The sequence below is a fragment of the Rattus rattus genome, chromosome 3 (assembly GCF_011064425.1).
Source record: "Rattus rattus isolate New Zealand chromosome 3, Rrattus_CSIRO_v1, whole genome shotgun sequence".
NCBI classification, from domain to species: Eukaryota; Metazoa; Chordata; class Mammalia; order Rodentia; family Muridae; genus Rattus; species Rattus rattus.
This window is the reverse complement of record NC_046156.1, coordinates 148,208,020-148,233,447: the sequence shown is the minus strand read 5'-3', so window position 1 is coordinate 148,233,447 and position 25,428 is coordinate 148,208,020. Positions and strand designations below refer to the sequence as shown.

The window sequence follows — 25,428 nt, the reverse complement described above, 5'->3', positions numbered from 1 at the left end:
CTCTTCTTAGAGCCCCCTGAGAAGAAACATCAATGCTGGCCCAAAGCTCCATCTTTCTGAATCATCTGTAGCATACCTTTGGCTGCCGTTTATTCCTAAGGTCCCACTGTCCTGTAACCAGTTAGTTAAGGGAAGGAAATACTGGAGGTGCAGGGAAAGCCAAGTCCTTAAATACTTCCCCGTTCCCAGCTCTGCCCTCCTATTTTCTTAAATTTTTGGTTGTGGGCCTGGTCTTTAATGGCTGAGCCAGCTCTCCAGAGCTATCCTCTTATTTTCTAGGGAATATCTAGTGCAGTTTGGAAGCACTCAGGCCCAGGTGCTTAGGAAATGGAAGAGGACCGTGAACGCTAGTTGACTAGCTCTGAAGTGTTTATAGTGTTGGACACTGGAAATGTATTCTGGCCTCTGACACAATTCTGGTCTAGGGGAGCTTGGTAGTCTTGTTTATAGCAATTCCCCTAAGCAAGACATACCTGACGGTTTATGTAGAAGTGACGTTTTTACTATACTACTTACAGGACCCTGCCACGCACGGGCCATTCTGTTTCTATGCAGGGAGCCAGAGGCAGGAAATTCACAGTACACACCTGTCACTGATAATTTTGACCAAGGCTTCCAACATACTTCAGGCTCGCTGTCTCAGCTCACACATGTGACTTGCTATAGAATCAAATGGGATGATGTATACATTATAAAATCTCTGCATGTTCTTAATGTAGACTAAAGGGTTTTTTTAAATGTATAACCATTACAATGTTTCTTTCAAGATGGTTCTATAAAATGAAATCTGCACAACATTTCCTTGGTATCAGGAGTTGAAGGACAGCATCAGGATGGTCTTAAGAGTTGTATTGTGAATGTTGTTAGTGCACACTAACATTTATTTGTGATCTTCTATTGCATATGTCTGATTTCTAACTTTAACCAACAGTTGCTCGAGACTTACTCTGTGTATGTTTCTGCAAGTCTAGTGTGAGGCAGATGTAACTCCTTTCTGGGTGCTGATCATTCACTAAATAACAGGGATGGTTGGGGGGGTAGCCAAGAGGCATACCCTAGCCAAGCACGGCTGGAAGGAAACCGGTTTCCCAAGTCTTACTCTGTTAGATCTGTTCTCCTGAGAACTTGCTGGGGTCAGGACAGGGTCACAGTCAGGATAACATGGCTCTGAGCCATGTGTGGTATTGCTTGCATTCATTGACTAGGAGCACAGTTGCAAAGCATGAGACAATGAATTGCTTTCACTGCACTTTCATTCAGTGAGTAGAGGTCACCTCAACTCCTTCAGCTCAGGAAACTAAGTCACGGGTAGGATTACCAACAGAGGTATGGTGCCTGCTGTCTGTGACGCCATCGTCCCATCTGGAATCCACAGGGGCTGGAGCCACCAGGTGCAGATGCCATAAGTGAACAGTTCTTGCTTTCTCTGAGGAGAATAAGGCCACGTGTGCGTCTTCCTCAGTCTCCATAGTAGAGGAGAAACTCGTGTGGCTGAATCTCCCCTCTGTCTATTTTTCACTTGCTCAGAGCGAAATGACAAGCAAGCACAGCTCCACTGTGAACCCATACACTGGGCTTCTGTGTGCCACAGTTGGTCCGCTTGTGCTTGGCTCTTAGTATTCCATCTGAGAAGGAAATTCTAAAGACTGTGGACCAAGCATCTCTCTGTGTGTCTTCCAATGTGTGTCTCCAAGTGTCCTCTTCATATGGAAGGATGAGAAAGCCTCCCTAGTTAAAACTCACAAGAAGACTCTATTTTGTAAATACTGCATGCTTGGATTTTTAAAATGATTTATAGAAAAAAATAGTAGTTTGTTTTTTAGAGAAACAACTTTAAGTTTCCAGAAATATGCCTAATGAAGCACTTTGATTAGGAATGGGCTAATAACAGGGTTGTATGATAATTTCTTTGCCAAATGCCATTCTTTAGTAAACTAACAATGATTTGGTTATAGTTTTAAGAAATCAATTTCATTAATGAAACTTTGCAATATTTAAAAAGAGAAAGTAAGCTTATATAAGTAATTTGCCTCAAATGTAAATATGACACTTTTGAAGGATAAAATTGTTACACAAGAATCTTTATATTTTTCCTTTTTTGGCTATGTTTTTCAAAAACTATTTAATTTCACAGTCATTTTTACATTTCTGCCACATTTTCCTAGATTATTGAATCAAGTTTGAAAGTCTCATCATTCGCATGAAGGTTAAAAGTCCAGATGTCAGTTAGTGTCCCATTCAAGGTCACATACCTTCTTTAGTGACTCACTCAGACCAAGGCCAGCCTGTGTACTCCCACATCCATGCTATACTGATGGTTTACTCTTTGTGCAGAGAAGTCACCACTGATAGGGACCAATCTGTTGAGCTACTGAGTTCATTTTCTGCTGCATTTTTTTTCAAGATAGACTGTCTAGGGCAGAGGTTCTCTTTGAAAAAAAAAGGTATTCACATTATGAATCATAACATAAAAATTACAGTCATGAAGTAATGAGAAAATAATTTTATGGTTGGAGATGAGCACATCATGAGGAATACTATTAAAGGGTCGCAGCAACCTTAGGAAGGTTGGGAACTGCTGCTCTAGGACCAGGAACATGGGACTTCCTAGCTGTACTGCCTTCCTATCTGCTTCCTCATCTTTGTCCTTGCTCTATGGCAGATGAAACCAGCATGGAATAAGTTCCATGAGCGTTCCACTTTTTCTCAGGGTGACCCTGTATCCTGGGGGAGGTGGCTGCCAGTGCACTGTTTGTCTTCATCGTAGCTCAGAAAACAACATGCTAGCATGGGCACTTCTCTAGATGTTACTTTGGAAGAAAAAATGCCTTAAAGTTATAGTTTAGTCAAACTTTATCACAAAGGTTACTAAATATATTTATTTTAATGTGAACGTAGTTGGGTGCTGCCATTAAATAAGTCTCATAGAAAATCATGCAAATGACCAAGCCAAACTCAGGTCCTTGGAGTTGCAGTCATCTCTGTGAATATCATTTCCATGTGATGACTGAGCACACATATTTTATCCATTTCATAACATGAGCTGATATTTACAAGGTTTGGAGATACCTGAAATCTAACATCCCAGCTGTAGGTCAGTATTTGACAATACCTCATGAGTGCCACCTCCTGGGCCTCTGCTCTTCTGTACACTGCCAGTGTTAATCTGTAACCTTCAAAGAAACAAAAGTTCTAGATGGCAGAACACAGGAGAATGCTGACACAATAGCAACTAACTAATCCCTTCCTGGCTTTCCACCAATCGGAAACCATAACTTAGAGTGTTGGTAGACTTGGACATTGGAATTGGAGGGTTCCCACTTCCGTGAGTCAGGAGGCAGAGGTGACCACACGACTCGGGTTTTCCTAGCAACATCTAGAAGTCAGGCTTTTATCCCTTCCCACTTCTTGCAAGTCCTAAGACAGATACAGCTTTTCAATTCTCAGCAAATGAAAGTGTGGAAGATTAGTGGGAGGGCTTTTAACACGTTTTTAAAGTCATTTTAAGAAGTATATGTACACTGACTAGATTCACAGCTCAGCAAATGTTCTTTGCAAAAGGAAGAAAAATACCCCCAAGTACATGGTTTCTGTAGCAAAGAATGAGCTTTTCCCTGATGTGTGGCCATCTTGACAAGCCAAGGCTATGGGCTGAGCAAAGCTTGACAATAAATAGACATGTCAAATATATGAACAGCTTTTGGAGTCAGTTTATGACTTAGACAACCAATCAAGACAAGAAAAAAAAATCCTTTATACACAGCACTCCACAAAAAGGCACCAAAAAGTAGAGTCTGGTACCAATGCCACAGGACAGCCAAGGCACCTGCTCATGTAGAGGCCTTCCCTTAGATGTTGAGCCATTAGAGAAGTTATAACAGTCTCTTAAGTAAACAAAATAGAAAGCCCCTGAGGAACCCTGGAGGGGTGAGCACAGTGATGATGTCCAACTTCGTAAGATCAGCCCTAGAATTCTCAGAGGAGGGAGGTGGCAAGGGAATGACTTTATAGCAACTCCAGGAAATCCCACTGTTCCAGGATCTAAGTATTTTGCAGCATTCTGCTGAAGCTTCTGTAGTACATCTGTTGCTACTGAGCCGTATCTTATGGCTTGGCTTCATGGACTTAGGAACAGCTGTCATTGTGCTGGAGTGAAAAGCATCCCTGTGTTTGCTCTGTTTAGGTAAAACTCAGCAGGGTGCATGTGGTCTATAGACTTTCATCCACTAACTCCTGAGTTAAAGCAGTATGTCTTTTGACTGGATTTGCTTCTGTTACATATGTTAATGAAGAACAAATCATTAAACTTAGAAAATAAATGATTAAATTGCAAAGTTTTTTTTTTTTTTTTTACAAAACCTAGTATTTTCTGAATTTCATAGAATTTCAATACTTTGGAAACTCTTGTGTATTCTTTCTTTTTAATATTTTGACACTCATAATGTATGTAAGATCAGATTAGCCCACCAGGTCATTGAGCTTGCACTCTGTATATGAGAGATCCACCAGAATCTAAGAGAGATGTGTAAGCAGCAAAGATTATAGCCTTCCCGAAGAAAGTAAAAACCACACAAGTTCTATCTTACTGCATCATCGTTAGCTCTGAGGCCTATATTGACCTCTGTCTCCAGATTCCTTTGGCACCCAACACCATGTACACCTCAAAGAGGCTCGTTATATTTGAATTGCTGGGTGGGCCCTGAACTATATTCTCTTTTGTATTCTCATAACCTAGTGGAGGGTGGCTAACATTCTGTGGAGTATTAGAAAGGTAAGGTGATAAAAATAGCAAAAAGAATGGAAGTCTGTGATCCTTTGGTATTTCTGTTTTATGATGTAATTGGGATTAGAAGAAAAGCCAGCCCAGGAACAGATACAGCCATAGGTGAAATCAGGAAATAAAGACCTCTGGAATTGTGTTTTACAAAACTAGAAGGAAAGGTGGAACCATTAAAAAAATCTTGGACTTGACTGGGCAGAGCTGGTGTCTGGCCACTCTTAATTCAATCACTGTAATGGCGTCATTAAGGAAAAGAAATTAATACCTCATTAAGAAAATTAGTATGGAAATTAAGTACTGTAGGACATCCGTTGCTTTAAAGGGCAAAGTTTTCAAAGGTAGATGCAATAGGTTGACACCATTATTAATTAAATGTTCTAAAGACACCATCTGCCCAATTGCAAAGTAAACCACATGCTAGAAAATAATATCGCCCTCCATGGTCCCAGTGAGACACCTTCAGTCAACTAGTTGGTACCATGCAAGCATTCAGGAGGTGCTTTTGATGAACATTTACTTTACAAAGTAAATATTCCCCTTCTACAATTAATTTATTCATTTCCAAATCTCAACATCCTGAAACTAACCACACTGGCATTCATTGGCTTAGCATGAGAAGGATATGAATTTCCTTCCTCAGTTCATTCACAATGTATTACATTCTAAACACGAAGCCAGATCCTGAGTGTATGATGACAAATGATGCATCCCTGACCCTGCCTGTGTGGGGCTCAGAGACTAATGAGAAATTCTGCCATAAATAAAATTATCTGAATATCTAATGTAGAATTGAGTCAAAGGTTCCTGGGGTTGTATTACATTTTATCCCAGAATAGATTTATCATTATACCTGATTCCATACCATGCTAGGAATCAATCCCCTCACCTAACGTCCAATTATTTCTTAAGCCTTATCTGAATTATTACTGGTTTTCTAATTCTCAACTTCCAGAACTGAGCACCAGGTCACAGCAACACATTCAATAAATTTTTCACTCAGTGGGTGACTCTGGGGCTATTAAATAGTGGGGCTATTAAATAGTGACTGTGGCAACTTCTGTATGCATGTAATGATTGTAACTGTTTAAATACTGAGGGTAAGAGAAATTGCATGAGCCCACATGCTACCTACAACAGTCCAGACCTCTCTCTCTGTGAGAGGAATCCCCGGAAGAGTCAGACTGGAACACAATGTTCTTTAGCATTATTTTAATCCCCCGTGAACCTCACCAAGGTGAAGAGGAAACTCTCAAACTGTGATGGAGAGCAGAGTATAAACCTCTGTGACCTCCACTCGAGCTAATAATTATACGTTACATTAGTGCCCATTGTGCAAGCATTAGGAAAAGGCATGGGCTTGATTAGGTAGGGTCTGAAGCATGCCCAATTTGAGAGCTGTCTCACTAAAGATAGTATCATATTATACATGCAAAATCGCTAATATTAATCATTTTAGTGAATCTCACAAAGAAAGCCTACATTTCATGATAGATCTACTTCCGGCAATAACAACACATACTGCAACCTTGGCTACACAGTAAAAACAAAGAAAATGTACGCACGGCATCCTGTAGATGTGTGGCAGTCTACCTGTCTTCTGCAGTGCAAAGCTCTCCCCTCTACCTCTGAACTATAAGTGTTTTTCTCCCTTGTTCCCTTTTTGTGAACTATTTCAGTGTAATCATGTCACCATTACAGTAGTAGAAGTGGCATACAGGTGTCTAAGCATAGCCAAGTGTGCTAAAAAGAATCCATGGATAAAATTGGCTCCTATAGGTTCTAAGTGTTCTGTAGTATTGCTGTAGCTAACCAATGGTTTGGGAGTCTCCTTCCTATTGCATATTTAAAGACATCATGTTGCTGACCTAAATGGAAATCTAAGTCACCGGTGTGTTCTAACCAGTCAGCTAGATAGTTTTATTTGTCAGTGGAGAAGCACAGCTGAAAGGCCTTACTAATAATACACACCCCCTATCTGATACCTACTCCACAAGCCTCCTACTTTCGAGCTTCAGGTGCACAGCTGTGCAGACAGCTCCATGGAAAACCTTGGCTGCAGAATCATCCTTGGCTCTAGACCTGCCCCAAAACTGTCAACAGCAGCACTGCCTTCTTGCTGTATAATTTACTGAACTCGTGATTTTAGAATACAACCATTCCCATGTGCTGATAAAACAGCCTACATATAAAAACATTATGAACTTGGCACTCATTTGGACCCTAGATAGAGACAATGAACAAAACTCAGATTCTCTGTGTATGTGATCATAAGAGCGATAGCAGAGATGGAAGTTATGCAATAGGTTAGTAGCAATAGGAATAAGAATTCAATACAACATGGTTCCTTTTCTTTTCTGATTAAGGGTTACTGTCAGTTAATATAGGTCTTTCTGAGATGGCGTTTCCCATTCTTGTATTCTATACACATTCCACTGAAAGTTGGGTCACATCCTCCCTGTGCTCCATATACAAGTCAAAAATCAAACGTACTACATGGTAGTGTTGGTCATGGGAGTACTTGCTTATTATCCCAGAGCCTGGAATACCAAGACGGTAGAATATTTAATTCAAGATCAGCCTTGTCTAAGAGCAGACAATGCACCACAGAAAATACAATAAATCAGGGCAGTCTGAGTCAACCGGAAGAAAAACCAACAGGTCCATAGATTCCTTTTACACAGTTATACCCATTATACTAGATCTTGCCCTGTACAGCAAGTTCTTCATGAGATATTTATCTGTCTTAATAAATAAGAGATTCAAGTGTGTGAGAAAAAAATGCTTTCTTCTCAGTATTCTGTTTTCCCTTTGAAGGGCGAAGTATTTACAGGGCAGCCCAGGTCTTTAATGGGCCTCAAAGGTTCTTGATTCAGTCCTCAGACTTTGGAGACTAGCCTCTGTTGCTTCAGACTCTAGAATCCCACCCATCTGAGCTCCTCAGAGCTGAGTCTTTTGACAAAATCATCTGTCTTTTCTGATGTGGAGCAGGGAAGAATAAAGATTTGTGGGAAGCATTGTGTTTGATTGTGTTCAACAGTAGGTTGCTATTTTCCTAACTGACAAAATCATTTTTAAATCCTTCTACTGTAGTTTTCTTGGCCTGGTAACAATTCTAAAGTTGATAATTATGCTGTAATATATCAAATATTAATATGTTGATTTTACCATAGCAAATATTTAAATCTAAGTGGTAAAATTATTATCAGAAGATTAAATAATACTAATGATTAGGTTTACCAAAGTTTTTGGCAGTGTTGATGTGACTTTTTCTAATCAAGTACCTTAAACTCATTGATTTTCTTATCTTTATTTTTACTGAGTTTAAGAAAAAAATAAAAACCAAGAAAGAAAAAAATAAATGCCAGTTTCACTATGACTACATTCAATGGAAATTCTTTTCTGCAAGGCCTCTTTAAGAGACCCAACTTCCAAAAATAATTAGTCCTAATGGTTTGGTGTACACCAAGAGGAAATTATAAGCATGGGGGATTTCTATTGAATGGGAATTTGTGTTTGGACAGCAGTTGTAATATTTAAAGAGTTATGGAATGTTAAAACAACCAGAACCTTCTGCATTGTAGAAAGGTGGAACTGTTATTACAGGCAGAGTTTCAGAGCCATAAACCTTCACTCTAATCCAGAAGGCTTGTTTCATGTCCAGGTGGCTTTGCAGACAAGAAAGGTCCTGAGAAGAAGGAGTTTATTAAATGTCTCCCCTTTGGAAAGGTGAATTTAACCTATGGTCATGATACTTTAATAATAATAATAATAATAATAATAATAATAAAAAACATAAAAAGAACTTTAGCCCTTTGAATGGTTCTCTAAGTGTAGCTGTGCTGTAGTCACCCCATTTGTGAAAATGGGGTCACAGGCAGAGCAAATTCCAAGGTGAGGTACATGCTGAACGTGTCAATCTGTCAGTGAGCCATGACTCTAGGCCCCTCCTGTGGAGCTATGGACATAAATATGTTACTTTGAGCTAGTTCAATATTGGGTCACTCCCATCTCCAGTCTATTGAAGCCAGGTAATGTCAATGCAGGAAACAGAAGATTTCGAGTCCTGCCCTGCGTCCCCACCTCACCTAGGTCTGTTTCATGGGTCACACTGGACATCCTATGGACATTTTCTTACCGTGAAGGAACTGTACAGTCAGTATATTTCATGTGTGCTTTCAGTGCCTGCATTGGCGCTCAGGACCCTTACTGTGGCTGGGATGCGGTGATGAAGAAGTGCACCAGCCTGGAGGAGAGCCTGAGCATGACCCAGTGGGATCAGAGCGTCCCCACCTGTCCGGTATGTGCACGTCCTGTCCCAGCTTCCAAAGTATGGTTCATGGGCGGCAGACCACATAGCTTACCTTTCAATTAGATCCACTGTTACAAATCCAAAAAACAAAAATTGTGTTTCTAGACTTGTTCTATTCCTGCCTTGCAGGAGGACCACACAGGATGCTCTCACCTGTTTTACATTGATTTGAAATACTTAAGATTCAAAAGCGCTGTTTAACATAAGATTATGTTTTTAGTTTTTAATATGTATATATATATATATATATATATATAGAGAGAGAGAGAGAGAGAGAGAGAGAGAGAGAGAGTGTTTGGTGTGAACTCTTGTCCCTGTTACACTAATAAAATGTGAACTTCCCCACTCATTCATTTCCCTTGGGGGCTATAATTCCAGAGGCTGACATAAGTGAAGATTTGAAGAATAGGTTAAAGGATATTACTGTGGCACCATGTGGATCATATTCGTAGACCTTGGTCAGGGTCACAGGCAGGCCTGGCAAAAGCAGCCCTGTGTTCATTCCTATGTGGGACCCTGAGGAATGAAAAGAAACTGGCCTGTATTTACAGCCAGACCCTGATTCCAAGAAAAGCAAATCTCACTGTTTGCTCAGATCCTCTGCTTGGGCCCTCGCTTGCAGAAAACAGTTTTTCTTTATTTCTGTCTCAGGCAAGACATTTCTTTCTTGTGTTCTAGCAGATGAACAGAAACTGCTAACATTGATGTAGTGAAAATAGGCAGCGGGGCAGTCAGTCACTGTGTTACCCAGCTGTGGACCTGCACTCGTTGGTTGTAAGCACCTCTGCAAACTATGTATTTACTGTTCCCTGGGTGGATTAGACGCACCTCAGGCTTCCGATTTGTCAGTGTAACTTCCAGAAGCTGCCCCTTCCAGATGCAACCCATATGCTAATGAAGCTTGTTCTTCAGCCTGGAAGGAAACGGAGCAGAGAGAAAGTTGGAACATCAGCATCCTTCCCAGATGTTGCTGTGGGTGTTGAGTCCTTTGCACAAAGGAGCCTGTGTGGACATCCTTGCACCTAGGCATTCAGAGCTCCCATCTGGGGTTAGATCAGAGGTTCTTAGCCTGTGGGTTTTGATCTCTTTGGGGGGATCAAATGACCCCTTCACAGGAGCCATATATCAGATAGCCTGTATATCAGATATTTATATTATGGGACATAACAGTATCAAGGAAGTGGCAAGTATAGTTATGAAGTAGGGATAAAAATAACTTTTCTTGGTGCTCACCACGACATGTGGAACTATATTAAAGGGTCACAGCATTAGGAAGGTTGAGAACACTGTTCTTAGAACCATTTGGCTTTGTAGTGCTTGGTCTTTGGTTTTCAAGGGGAAATCCTCATCCATATTTAAAAAAAAATGGTTTGAAAACCACCAGGAACTGAAGAAATTCCCTTTTCAGTGCTGCACATGTTAAGAGCACAAAGGCAGGCATCCTCTTTTTTTTTTTTTTTTTTTTTTGCAGAAGGTAAAAGCATAATGAACAGCATCCAAAATGTCAGTCTGCAGACACATCTTTACAGTCAGTGCATCATCCTGCCTACTTTGTCCTTGCATTTTTAATAGTCAAAAAAGTGTAAGAAGCAGGTAACATAACTGTGGTTTCTCTTGAATGGTAAGAACATTTCTCCCTGCACCCATGGTTACATACACAGAGCATCAGAGCTAAGACGGTTATTCGGAGGGACATTTACCACCACCCCTATGGATTTGCTTTATAACAGATGCATGTCTTGAATATTTTACAGTAAAAATATGAAATGGAGTGATCCAAAGTTTGAGATGTGACCAAAGAGTTGTCACCCATACTGTCTCAAGCCAAAGAGAAGGCAACATGGGTATGCTGTGAGGCTTAATTACAGCTCTCAAATATGACTACATACCAAATGTCAGTTACACATAGCAAGTTCTGTCTCTCTCCACACTGGTGTGTCTGTGGTGTAGAGCTCCATCCTCTTACCAGATGGATTTGCTCACATCAAGATATAATTTTGGAAAGCTAAAATATTTTTTGAAAACAATAATCTTATTTGGGTTTTAAATTTTTACTTTAAAATGTCACTTCTATGTTATTTGTTCTTGCCTTTCACTAAAGTAAAATATCTTATTGATGAGAGAAGTCTGTGCTATCTGCATTTCATAATTTTGATGTAATATCGGCTTTAAAGTATGTTATATATGTTGCTGTCACTTTCAGATATGTCTCAGGTTGTATTTTCCATACTGAGGCTCAAACCCAGGAGTTCACACTGGCTGGGCCAGAGCTGTGTTGCCAGAGTATTGTGCCCTTTCAGGTTCAGTGCTGAATGAGTTCTAAGATGCAAACTGATTTTAGAAATAGTAAATGCCAAGAGAATTTTGCAGTTGGTAAATATTTCTCCTTCCTTCTGAAGGTTGTTTACCTAAATCTTTACACAAGCAAGTGGAACTTGCTTTCTGTTTTTAATAAGCTGAGGCCTTTGAAAGGAAAACATTTCATAATTTGTGTAAAAGTAGATGTTGAAAGAAAGTGATCTGATTAGATTGAGTTCATTTAATTAAAGACATATTGAAAAGAAATGACACGCCAGACAGACTGTGTGAACTCACCGAAAAGCTAAACCCCTAGGTCGGGAGAGGTTGGTCAGCAGTTATAGAAGATGCACTGCTCTTGCAGAGTTCCCAAGTTTGGTTTCCAACACCGAAACTTGAAGGCTCTCAACTTCCTAAATGTCACCTCTTGACCCGTATGGGCACCGGCACCCCTTTCCACACTGACATACGCATGTGCAAATAACTAAAACTAAAACCTTTTCTTTAAACTACTCAGGGTCTGAGGCACGGCACCTGTGAGTTGCTAGCATGGACATTCCACTCAAACTGCACGCACCGTGTGTCACTTACACCTGCTTTACTTTGCTTGCGATGCTAAAGGAGAGTACCCAACGCCGAGTCCTCCATAAAGTACAGAAGTATATTACCCACAGTTCTGGAAGCCAAAATATACAATATCAAGGCACCAGCATTTGATGTGATAAGAATTCCTTTCTGGGGCCCCACATGAGGAAAAGTGGGCCTAAGAAGGGGTGTCCCCTAAGTGTCACAAGCCATAAGTACAGATCATCCCTATTCACTAGCCTGCTAGAGGCTACACAAGACTATATCTTAGTCCTCTGCAAAGGTACAGTCTTGCCTTATAATTCATCTGGAGAGATAAGCTTAGGGTGGATATTAAATTGATGTCGTAACATAAGGCAAAACTTCCTGTGGAGCTTATCCAATATCCTGCTTCATGTAGTCACTGTATACAGATATAAAATACCTTAATTCTGAAGAAAAGATGTCCAGATAAAAATCTAAGACTTCAATTTAGCCATAAAAAAACAGTAGTTGGAGGGGCTGGAGGCGTGGACCCATGGTTAAAAAACTTGCAACTTTGCTCACAACTACCTGCGACTTTATTTCTAAATAATCCAATGACTGCTTCTACCCTCTGTAGGCACACACACGTGACACTCCCTTACACGCACACACACACACACACACACACACACACACACACTCGCACGCACGCGCAAAGCAAGAACATAAATATAAAGAACAATGGCCAGACATAAATATATAAAGATTCTCAGAGGAACCTGTGTACACAACTAAAGGGTGTACACACTAGGCCAGCAGAGAATCAGTGAATGAATAAATCAACATGGAAATATTATTCTTAGTGACAAAAATGGATCTTCTTTAGCTAACCCTATGAAATTCACTGTTTCCCCACTGTCAGGGGAGGTAAAGTAGGGTGCACCTGACTCTCAGGAGCCTCTTGGAGGAGAAAGCTGTAACAGAACCACATTGTAGAAAGGAAGCTGAGAGCGATTCACAGACTCGAGTCAACTTGTTTGCGCTGATCGTTGGCTATGACTTGGGATGTGGTGAGGATTCAAGGAGGTGACACACTGAATCCTCCCACGGTTGTCATGCACTGCTGATGTGCAGTACATGCTTTACTCTGGCTTTGTATTTACTGGTATAAAGCACATGCTTCAAGAAGAAAGTCACTTGAGATAAACCTGGAGAGAACTTGAGACAGTTCATTCTAAAGTGCTTTCTTTCGTTTCCTTTTCCCCAGTACTGAGGTAGGCCTCAGACCTTGTCTGTGCTAGCCAAGAATCTGCTCACTGTGCCAATGGCCAGCACATATGCCCTTATTTCTGGTATCCTGTCAAGGAAAGTTATGAGAATTTTAAAATATCCAAATTTCCAGATTGAAAGCATGGGATGCACACCATATTCCCAGTCGCATTTTGTAGACCAATCTTCAATCTAAGACATACAGCATCCAACCAGACTTGAAGCTGAATAACCATTCGGGGAGGTGGCTGCTCACTAGCGTGCTTCCCTGAGGCTTGCAAGTTCTTCTGGCTCCAGGATGTAACATAACAAACCTCCACAAGACTGGAAAATGCACCTTCTCCTATCTGCAGCTTCCTCACTGCCAGACAGGGTTGAAGCTACCGTCTTTCCTTGTAAATTAACCAGTCGCTGCATTCTTATCCTGTGAAGGTTCCAAGCAGTGGCTGCCCAATGGCACCCCTACCCCTTCCACTGGTTTATGAAAATGACTACTGTGGGTTTTATTTGCTGTCTCGCATGTTGAATAACCCCTCCCGTTTTCTGTGCCATTGTTATTCACTCATCTTTCCTTTGGATGTATATTTAGAAAGGGAATTCTAAAAGCATCTCTCTGCCTAAAACCCTCATGCCAAGCCAAACCCACAGAAAGAACAGAGACTGGCAAGGGTGGTGGATCTCAATAGGAAAGGAGGAGGATGGTTGCCACAGACAACTAGGGACACGTTACCTAGGGACACGTTAGGATGTCATAAAAGGTGAATGTTACATTACATTCTATCTTCACATGCCGGTGCTCAAACCAGGAGGCTCTTAAAAAGAAGAAACACTTTTCTCTCTCAGCTGGAGGAAGTTAATTTTTATAGGCGCCCTTTACACACTTATTAGGTCCTATGTTTATCGTAAGATCAAGCACTGACCAAAGTCACCAGGAGTCCATGAGTCTCATTTACCTTTTCACTGCTGTGACAGAACTGTGAAAGCAAACTTTAAAGGCAACAAATTTATTGAGTCCCGTGGTTTCAGTCCACTGTCACTTGCATCCATTGATTCTGGGCCTGAGGCCAGGCTAACCATGATGGCAGGAAGTGTTGCAGTTTAATTAAAATTGGTACTACCGGTCCCCGCAAGTCACCACTCCAACCTGGGCCTCTGGTACTCTTGGACCTGGACGGTTGCTTCCTGGAGTTAGTTCTGGCACCATAGGGCCATACAGAACTAACCTTAATGTATCTCAGTGGTGACTGGTTCGAGTGTGGCACCACGCCATGTTAGCCTAGCTATCTTCTGGCCCCAGGGTCTCTCCGTTCTCATTGCTAGTCACCCTGGCCAACTCTGGCCAGCTGGGAACTCTAGTCCCAGCTACCCGGTAATATCAAGACTCAACAAACTGTAACCCAACAACCAGATTTATATGTTAAATACTCATACAGTACATCCACACAGTAAGCTTACAACCAATTGATAAGGATATAAACCACCCACCTAGATAAGATAAATTTGTCTACAGAAATCCATCCAGGCTACCTTGGCAATTCAGGACCACCTGGATCTGGATCATCCTTCTCAGTCTCCATTTTGATTCTCCCCACTTCTCCTCTCCCTCCCTACAAAAATTTTGTCCCTGCCTTATTCTTTTACTGTCCAATCATGGCCTTGATTGAACTTGTGCCAACCCTCACCTGCATAATGTCATCAACCTACTAGAAGCATATGGCAATGATCAAAGATGCTAACCTCCTGGTCGTCAGCACAGAAAGAAGACAGGGGTCCAGGGGTAAGAGCATATCCTGTGACCTACTGAATGTAGCCAAGATAACAAATTCTCCAAGAAATAAGGTAGCTGTGGCCTGTCTAGCAGTGAGGAAGCTGCATATAGGAAAGGCAGCATCTTTAATAGGCCTTACTTACTTAGAGTCCATTGAATGCTAAACTTGACGTAGTAAATCAATTGGTAATGGTACTGTCCTCATAAGCCATTCACTTCTGAATCCTGCTCCATCTAGGAACCAAGTTTTTAACATATGCATGTTTGGAATATTTATATTCAAACTATGCCTGCCTTAGACAGGCTAGGACCCACTATTAACCTTGGCCTTAAGTGCAAACTTCTGCTCTGGATAATTCTGGGAGATCATTGGTATAAAGACTCTCAAACCCTTCCTATGCAGAGTATTTCTTTCGTAAAAAAATTTGCCTACTCCGGCATTCTTATCCAAGCCTCCCTGGATTACAAAACTGACAATTTCATATTCCCTACAGAGCAATTAATTCATTCCAAAGAACCACATGGACTAGCCTTGTGGGTGATTTTTTTCCATTTTCTTTTCTTCATCACTGTGACACTGTATTTCTTCTTGGCCTTATAACATTGGATTTTGCTGTGTAGCATGTAGATGAATACATGTCCAAGTCATTCCTCTGCTTAGCTCCTTTGTATTCTCATGGAGACAAATAATGCTGATGAACTTGAAGAGAATATTCTTTGCCCCAAGTCTTCTAATTTTCCTCTAATCATCTATCTTTTGTTCTCAAAGTTCTTATTAGTATTTAGAGGGCCCAGAAACCTTTAGAAAAAATAAATTGTCCTTACCCTACACTATCCTTTCCTGCTTCTCTGAGAAACTGGATGTATACAAGTGGCACATCGTATCCAGGAACTCAGTTTCCCCACCGCTCCACTTACCAAGGCTGTCTGTCCTTGGTCAGGTCAGTTCAGTCTGCCCCTCCCACCCGTCCTGGATTCAGCTGATGACTGTCATGGTATGTCATGACATACCTGAGAGAGCCTGATGTGTATTTCCCTTGCCCTCCTTCAGTTAAAGACTATGTTTCTGCCAGGGCTCCATGATGAGGGGACTCAGGCTACACATGGCAGTGACTGTCTGGCTCTGACTCTCATCAGGCTCCAGCAGTCCTACCAACTTTCCCACCTGCCAACTAAGGATGGCTGAAGCTCTTTGCACAGATGGCTCCTGGGTTCCACAGCATCTCCAGATCTTTTCCTAATGTTCTCCTGTCTCATAGACTCCATGCATAAATCCTACAAACCGCCATTTTGCCTCCTGACAGGACCATGCCAAACTCACACATGTATTCTTCAGTGTGATGTCCCACCTACCATAGTTACATTACTTTCTGTGGTTTTTGTAGGCTTGCTTTTTCCTAAACTAGAAGTAATGTTCTAGAGGCCTCTGCTTCCTTCTCTAACAACAGAACTAGTTTGAGTCTAATAAACAGAAAAATTGGTCGGTCCACAAGCAAGAGTCATTTTATGTAAAACGTTATAGTTGAGGTAATTTGTTAAACAGCCTGAATGTCAATTCTCTGTACGTTACTGTCCGAAGCTCTTTAACTTATCTTGACTTACACATTTGCTTAGATTCATAATTTAGATTTCTGCATCAGATTTGAAGAGCTGTGACACATTGTTTTCATATGTGGCTGGTCTGCCTAGGAGGGCCTAGCACCAATCTGTCATGCACAGAGCAGCTGTACTACCACCACTACCACCAGGAAACATGCAGCTCTGAGCTCTATAGTCCTTTCTTTGCTAGTTTATCTGCTCACCAAAAGCTCAGTCAGCTGTCTGTTTCATTCCTGAACAATGCCAGCCAATGGTATAAACATAACCTTGATTTTTAAAATTATACAGTACTTCCAATGTGAAAATACCCACCTTCATCTTCTTATCTATAGTAAGAGTTTTTGTCCCATATTCCTCTTCCCAGAAAAATGCCTCTGGTGAGGTCTGTGGACACTTGAGCAGTTTCTTGCCGTCCATATCTAATCTGCTTTGGGACACTCAAAAGAATGCCATTACAGAAGTGTGTATCTCTCATCTGTGAAACCAGAATGGAAGCAACATCCTACCTGATGATGTGTCGGTTACTCAGGGCAGCCTTGGGCTGTCTGCTTGCCAAGCGCAGGTGTACCATTTCCTATAGCCCCCAGCACAGCTCATAGGTTGATATTTCTTATCATTTCTCATTTCCCTTGATGGATTTCCCACCCTAGGCAGTCATGCAGAAGAGTCAGTGAGAGTCTTATCCCTGGTCAGAACCCTGGGGCACAGAGGTGGAGAACTGACTCTACAGGTCTTCAGAGCAGCTCCTCCCTGTCTCAAACAGACAACACCTTCTATAGAGAGCAGCAAGGGTGCTCAGGATAGTATGGGCTGTGTACATGGATAAGTTATGATTCCCCATGCTTAATTCTCTGAACAAAAGACATGGGCTTTTTACATTGAAAACAAAGGTAACTCTGTTTATGTCGCAGGCAAGGGTCTGGGTATGATTATTAACATAGACCTAGTTAAGTAATGGGTAGATGCACAAAGGAGATTGGAGCATCAATGTGAAAAATATCCAAAGTAGGAACTTTACTGATTTAACCAGACAGTCTGTCAATTCAGAAGCTTGTATCATCTTGTGGTGCAAGGTGTGTTACTCCTTAGAAGCATGTGGATTCCAGGGAACCTAGGGTCTGAGCAGAAGCTGTGGTCAGAAGTGTCATTTATGGGGACCTTGGGAGACAAGAAAGCTTCCTCTTGGGAAAATGTTCCTTTGCTTGTCCACTTGTGTTCTTGCTTACTTTGAGATAGGGCAGGCCAAGATCCCCCTTGTGGGTACAGTTTATATAGAAATAAGAGTGATTGGTAGGAGGGTTCAGTTCCATCCACCTGAGGAAATAAATGTTGACAGGGAAAGAGAAGGAATAGAGAATCACACTGTAGAGCCACATCTGTCACCATGGATGGTAGAGAAAACCACATTAATGTGTAAACATTTCCCATAGTACTTAGAGAAATCATGGACCAAAACTACTGTTGCTTCTGTGGCTGGTGCCTTTCACATGCTGGCTGGCTGAGGAGACAGTCAGGAGCCAGAGAATGCAGAAAGAAAATACAGTTCTCATCAAATCTTCCGTGCACTGCCTAAGACTCACCTGCCTTTGAATTAAAATGAAGAGGCTGGGACTTTGGTCCTCTCTGGTCCCTTTTGAAAGGAGGCCTTGACAGGGAAATTAACCTTTGAACCCAGGAGTATCTCTTTTCCAGACATTTTCTATTACATGTGTCAGAAAGCTGCTCACTCCAGTGTTCAAGAACTGATGTCCCAACCACACTCAAACCCATAACAAAGCATTCTGCCTGCAGTGACCTGCAGGAGTCTCCGAGCTGTGCCCTCAGGTCTCTCTTGGTGTCCCTGCCTTGCATTCCTTCTTCCAAACCCAATGACAATAAAGCATCTGTCAGTGACTCTCACTGACAGGGAACAGCCCAGCCATGTGACCCTCCCACACATTTATTCCTCTGTCATCACCCAAGCTGTCCGTGGCATTAAGCACCCCGTCCAGCTGCTTTACAGGTTCCTTCCCCCTCTGTACAACTCAGCACAGGAACCCCACAAGCGTGTCACCCATCCTCAGCAGCAGCCCTGCGCAATGCACTTAGTAGCTATTACATTGAGTCATAAGCAGGTGCCAAGCCCGTCCTGGCCAGCATACAAACCTCTGAGTGGTGCTTACACTATAGCTCTGGCAAGATCACTGCAGTGATCTCATTGCTCATGGGGACACTGAGATGTGCTTTGGCATCAAACATTGTCACTTGGAGGTAACATGTGAGCCCAGCCTGGATTAATCTTTCATGGGCTTTAGTTGTTTGAAGGTGTATAAAGCCATGCATCAATGTGTATATCTGTGGATTTTTCTTGTTCCTTGGGTTACCCATATTCAAATGGGTAGTTCTACCAAAACCTCATTCCTCAGTCGTGAACCTTTACTCCTCCCTTCCCTCTTGCTCTTCCTCTCCCTCTGCTCCTCATTCCTTCCTCCTTTTGCTTCTTTTCATCCCCACTCCCTCTTTTCTCTTCATCTCTAGAATTGACCCGTGCTGTATAACTTTGAAATCTTCCCATACACACTGCCCACTTTAATTTTTTTTTAATTTTAAATTAGTTGTGCTTGCCACTTGAGAGACCTTTTTGGTTTTGTGTCTTGTATTTCTGCTGTACCTTTTCTGACACCAGTGCTTGCATTTGCTTTCCAGACCAGAAATCTCACCGTAGATGGGAGCTTTGGCCCGTGGTCTCCATGGACACCCTGTACTCACACTGATGGCACTGCTGTGGGATCCTGCCTCTGCCGGTCCCGATCCTGTGACAGCCCAGCTCCACAGTGTGGCGGCTGGCAGTGTGAGGGCCCTCGAATGGAGATCACCAACTGTTCCAGGTATGTGCCTCAGATCATTCAAATGCACCGTCTCATTTTATCTCAGATTGTGGAGGTATCTGGGCAGTCATTTTTAACACAGCCCATGCTTTAGTAGATGAAGGTGGCCAAAAAAAGGGGAGTGCCCATCACTTAGTGATTACATCATTTGTGGGGAAAATTTCAAACCATAGGTTAAGTTGTGAATTTAAACTGTTTATAAGCTCATTATTGGATAGGAAAATATTATGAATTTACTGGAGATAATTGTCTTCTTTGATGGAAATATCCATTACTTAACCTCTTCCTGAAATATGTGACAAGTGATCCCCACTTGTAGAGCATTAAGCAATAGCTGGAATGAATCTTTTTCTCTATGCCGTGATAGATCAGAACTCATCATACCCCAGCTCTTTGACCTCAGACCATTAGAAACCAGGGCAGTGCAGATGCTGTGATCCACTGGGGTCATCTGAGTTGCTTCATGTTCTTTTCTAACTACACTCACTTGTCCTGCCAGCCTCCCCTGTAGAGCATAGCACCTGAAGAGCTTCTTGGGTGAATTTGCAAGTCCCTTCTTCACTTGATTACAAACAAGTCATTTCTTAAAATCGTAGCTGGTTTTCATGAGCCTAAGATGTAGGAGCAGTGAGGGAAACTGTCTACGAAGCAACTGACTGAAGATCAGATTGGGTAATTGAATTGTTCGAGAGCCCAGGACAGGAAGGGTGAGTGAGAAAGATGTGAAGAGAAAAAAGGAAAACCTTGTCCTCACCAGCAGTTTTCACAGTGAGTTTCTATCTATAGCAGCTTCAAGGTGGGTTCTATCACTACATAAAGTTTACAGAAGCCAAGGAGGGCCACAAAGATAAGGCTATGTAATAAAACAGAAAACACGACATAAGTTACTGGATTTACTTTGAAGATGACAATGAGCTATTTCATTACCAAAAGACTGGAGTGCTGGACTACACTTGTTCATCACTCGGGCTTCAGCTTTTGTTCCAGAAAGTCGCCCTCTAAACAAGCTTGGCCAGCTTATTTCAGGTTAAAATCATAAGTAAACCAGACTGTTTCAGGGATGCTGTAAAAATATAAGCAAATGACCACCTATTAAAATCTCCCATGCTCCCTGGGATTACTCCATGAGACTCTGTGATTATCCCCTACTCTACCTCTCAACAACCAAGTCCATACAATAAATACTTACTGATAAGCTTGCTTCATTTATTTTCTGATTTCCTACAGTCCTGCTGGTTTTAGAGACTTTTAGTTACCCGTTACTGCACAGGTAACATGTTCTTCATATTATAAATAGAATATGTCATAAAGTCGTATATTTTCAAAAGCTTAAGAAATTAAGAGTTTTAAAAGAATATTAAAATATGTTGTAAAGTTTGAAGAACCCCATGAATTATTTTGAAGATGTGTAAGGCTGTGGATAGAAGGGTATTAAAAACATGACTTGTTATTTTTATGAGTGATGTTGGAGGTAGTCTTGGTTTGATAAAATTATCAAGAATCTGTTAGTGTTAGGTTTCAGCTGGTAAACTACAAAATATTTTTAAAACTTCTCAGAAAGCTTCATCTTAACTATATTATTGTTAATTGTATCAACTTATATATTTAAACTGATATCTTTAGCATTACCATTACATACTTACTTCTGTGTTCTTAAAGGAATGTTATGAGGGGAAAATAAAGGCTAGTATGAGCTGATCTTGTCCCAAGCGCATAAAAATAGAGTAGCTGAGGATGCACAATGCCTATGGGGATGCCTATACAAAGAGAAGGTCTAGAGTTTAAGAGCAATGGCTGCTCTTCCAGAGATCCTGGATTCAATTCCCAGCACCCACAGCACTGTAGATGGTTCACTGTAGATGGTCTGTAACTCTAGTCCCAAAGGATCTGATGCCCTCTTCTGGTATGGAGATGTATAGGCAGACAAACATAAAAAACATGAATCAATCTTTAAAAAAAGAAAAAGAAAAAAAAAGAAGAAGAAAAAGAAGTCCCACACACAATACGCATAGGAGCTTGGACCAAGCCCTACAATAAGTGTTCTAATGCCCCAAATAATAAAATACCCACAGCTTATTTTTAATAGCCCAGAAAAACTTCTAAGGGAGATTTAAATTACAAAGACTAAATACATAGTCACTTTATGAAAAAAATTACTCTACTGAAAAAAATGTGTCAATAGCAGTGTATTCTCTGAATGACTTGGATAAAATAGATTCATCTTATTTTTCTTTTATTCCTAAATATGCTATATCATTCTATATGTACAATAGCATGGTGACATATGGCTTTGTGTGATCCTGAATTAAATATTCTCCCTTCATTTTTTTAACAAAATTGGCTTGAAATAGCTGAAGAAAATTCCACTTGTTCTCAACACAAACGCTTTCTGTACGGCTGTGCATGCACACTGCTTTTAGATTTAATAGAATGTGCTGTACGTGACTTTCAGTGTTTCTTCTATTTCAGGAGGACTGTTCCTGTGTTATAACAGATGTGTCAGAAGTCAAGTAAAATTGGAAATTTTATAGGTTAAGGATTCACTTCTAATACTGTGCAGTAAAATACCATTCTAATAGGTTGAAGATTTAATAACTGAAGTTCCTTAACTATTTCAAACATAGTAGATATATTTGGAATGGTTTGAGCTTTTGCATCAAATGCCAGTTGTAAGGGAACTCACAGCCACAAAGATTACCAGTGTGCTCTGTTCAAAGACAGTTCCCTCCTTCAGGAGGCCACAGAAGCAAATGGTTCTCCCCTGGTACAAAGACATTGGCAAAAGATGCAGATGGGGCTTCAGTGAGCTGGCTCAACTGAAGTATTGAATCACTTCCTCTCCTGCAGGAATGGAGGCTGGACTCCCTGGACCTCCTGGTCTCCCTGCAGCACCACTTGTGGCATCGGCTTCCAGGTGCGGCAGCGCTCCTGCAGCAACCCCACGCCCAGGCATGGAGGGCGTGTGTGCGTGGGCCAGAACAGGGAGGAAAGGTAGGTTCAAGCTGTGTTCCTACATCAGCACCCGCGCACTTCCTGCCACTCCATTGGGGCCAGTTACACTTTGGGATCTAGCTTACTTTATCCATGGAGATCCTCTCCGTTAAGCTAACCCACATATTTTTCTGACATCCTCCAATTTTGACCTAAGGTTCCAGAACGGAGAGCCTCATTCTGGTCCAGTTTCTCTCCGTGTTTGAAGTGAAAAATCTAATCTGGTTACTTGAATACTCAGGAACCGAGGGCACCTGTGTGCTGGGCTTTTGTGCACACACAAAGTGAGCCTGCTGGAGAGAGGTTGCTGAGTTATTTCAGTTAGCCTGTCCCAGAAGCCGCAAATCCCAGCAGGCTCTGGTGAAAAGGACAGGTCTGATAAAGAAGTTCCCACTAGGCTGAGGGCGGGTGGAGGGGGCAGGCAAGTGAGTGAAAACTCAGGGGAGGTTTGATCTTTGTCCCTTCTAGTCTGCTGACAATCACCCCAGGAGCTGCAATACCAGCCACAGTACAAGTTCGTTTTCATGAAGACTTTCAGGGTTTAGTGCCCCATCTAAGTGTCCCATCTAAGACTTTGATCCAACATGGTGTCTTTATTGTTTTGTTATAGAATTAACCATTTTGCACTGACTCCAAAATCTATTTTTTTTTGTTCCTTTTTCTCTCCCTTAACTATTGAATGCATATTCTACTCTGTCACTATTGTGAGTGAAAAGCCTTAGATGAAGTTCACAGCATTTTTAGAACAGACACACACACACACACACACACACACACACACACACACACACACACACACACACACCATCTATTTGAAAGCCTTCCAGTGCCTTTTAATGAAAAAATAGAGGCTCCTACTTAATATCACAGGTTCAGGGAGTCTCATAAAAATACCCTATGTCTGTATATGGTTATGTATTTTTACAAAGACCAGGGTTCCTGATTTTTACAAATTTTTACAGTGAGCATTGAGTATATCTTGATAGCCACTAGGAAGATCATTTCTCTTCTTCAGCCATCCAGTTCCTTACTTACTAGTTATGATCTTGTTCCTTTTGTCTAAGAAAGAAGAAGTCTGCTGTCACACACAGACAGGATTTGTCATTTCTGAAGGGGTCCCCTGAGACAGTCCTGGGCAGACTGTCTGTAGTATTCTATCTAACACCAGTTGGGAGGTGAGAAGCTGACTAGTAAGGACTCTTCTTCCTGTATTCCCAACACCCCACTTGAGTGAAACACTTCCATCTGTGCAAAAGCTTCTTTGAGTCCAGGTCACAGACACAGGAAGGACAAGGCGGCTTAACTCTATGGCCAAATGCACTGTGTCCTGTCTCTGCACTTAACCATGCATAAAGCCATAGTTTCACAACCAGATTTCATAAACATTGGTTAGTGTATTTGGATGCCTTACACCTAATGTGTTTTCCATTTACAGGAGACATATTTTGGGGGATTAGAGGAGGGATTGCTTAACAGAGGAAAAATTAACCTCAAATAATAAAAGAGATGGATGTTAAGAATGTGGACTATGTATGGTTTTCATAAACTGATGCATCTCTATTGAATATGCTTCTAAAGAATTAACAGGAATTTCAGGGGGGGAAAAGACAAATACTTGATGTGCCATGGTCTTTGTAAGCAAAAATGTCTTAGATTTCTTGCCGTGTTAGATGGGGAGATCACCACACCAACGAAAACCTGACCTGATTCTGGCAGTGGTGATATCGGATGACAGGATTTAGGAGGGAGGGTGCACAATTTTAGGACCAGGCAAATGAAACAATTAATAAAATTTTGTGATATTTAAAAAGCTTTAGACTTGAAGAAGCTTAGAAGGGTGACAAGTGAATGAATCGATTCTCTCCCTAAATTTAATTAGTGCCAGCAATATAGTTAATGATTTCTACAAAAAGGTTTTCAATGCGTGACCTAATCTAGTAGGAGCTTAGCCCCAAGTACAATCTCCCGGGAATTTTCACATCACTTTTTTTACACATGCTACAAGATATACGAATACTCTTTCTTTCTTTAAATATTTCTTGAAACAAACATCTTGAAGACCAAGAACTTAGTAGAGGCATCAACTCTCCAAAGGTCACCCATAAGGTGGGATAAAGCAGACACTGATTGGCACAGTATCAAAATGCAATTGGTGTAGTTTTCTACTGCTCTGTCACTATGACTCCACCAACTAAGACAAAAACATGCAATTACTGCTCCAGTCTCTCAGTGGAACCTCATGCCAGGGCTTCCGTGTTGTCAGCCAGATACTGCACCAAGCCCTTGACAACTGAGCCTTCCTAGTATTGCCTCCATTTGCGCAAACTGAACTTATCATCTAAGTGCACTATTCACAGGACCCATCCAGCCACAGTAGCTCAGTAAGAAGGAAATCATGGACCCTGCCCATACTGCAGTGAAGGGGACTGCAGCACGGTGGAGCGAGTCTCATTGGCATCATTTTGGTTTCTGCCGACTGTAGACAAGTCTCTGTCCCTAAATCACTCATACCATACCATCTTCAGAATGTCTTTCATCTATTTGCGGGGTCCCCACTGCCATATGCCATGAAATTATACCCCTAAAGCTCAAAGTGCCACCATTTAAGAAATACGTTTGAGGTTCTGTTGCAATAGTACTTCTTGGTTTGTCAACTTCAGTCCAAAAGGACAAGTTAGATGTCATCAACATACACACTATACAGCAGCGGTGGTAGGCAACAAACAACAGCGATGATGGTTTCTTCTCAAAAAAAGAAAAAGAAAAACAAAGTAGAAATGGGAGTCACTTCAGTCTTTTCCCCAAAGGATTCCTGGAGGGCAGCCAGCTGAGTATTGGGAGTTACTTAAGATGTGGGCATCCTGCCCCATGGTCCTTGGATCAGCCTTGTGTGCTCTTAGCTCAGCTCCCTAAAATCTCTTCCCTTTGTCCTAAAGTCAGCAGAAGTTTGCAACTGGGAAGTTTCAGCAGAGCTGGTAAAACTCGCACATCCTTGCCA

The 25,428-nt window shown here is 41.5% G+C and overlaps 1 protein-coding gene across 2 annotated transcripts in view; it reads left to right on the top strand.

Annotated features, from left to right (window-relative positions):
• Positions 1-25,428, top strand: part of Sema5a (semaphorin 5A) — a 433,267-nt gene that overhangs the window by 345,819 nt on the left and 62,020 nt on the right. For both annotated transcript variants that reach the window (XM_032898665.1, XM_032898666.1), the window contains 3 exons: positions 8,960-9,077; positions 19,258-19,439; positions 22,287-22,430. In XM_032898665.1, coding sequence (XP_032754556.1) covers positions 8,960-9,077; positions 19,258-19,439; positions 22,287-22,430 — 444 coding nt within the window. The remainder of the gene's footprint in view (positions 1-8,959; positions 9,078-19,257; positions 19,440-22,286; positions 22,431-25,428) is intronic.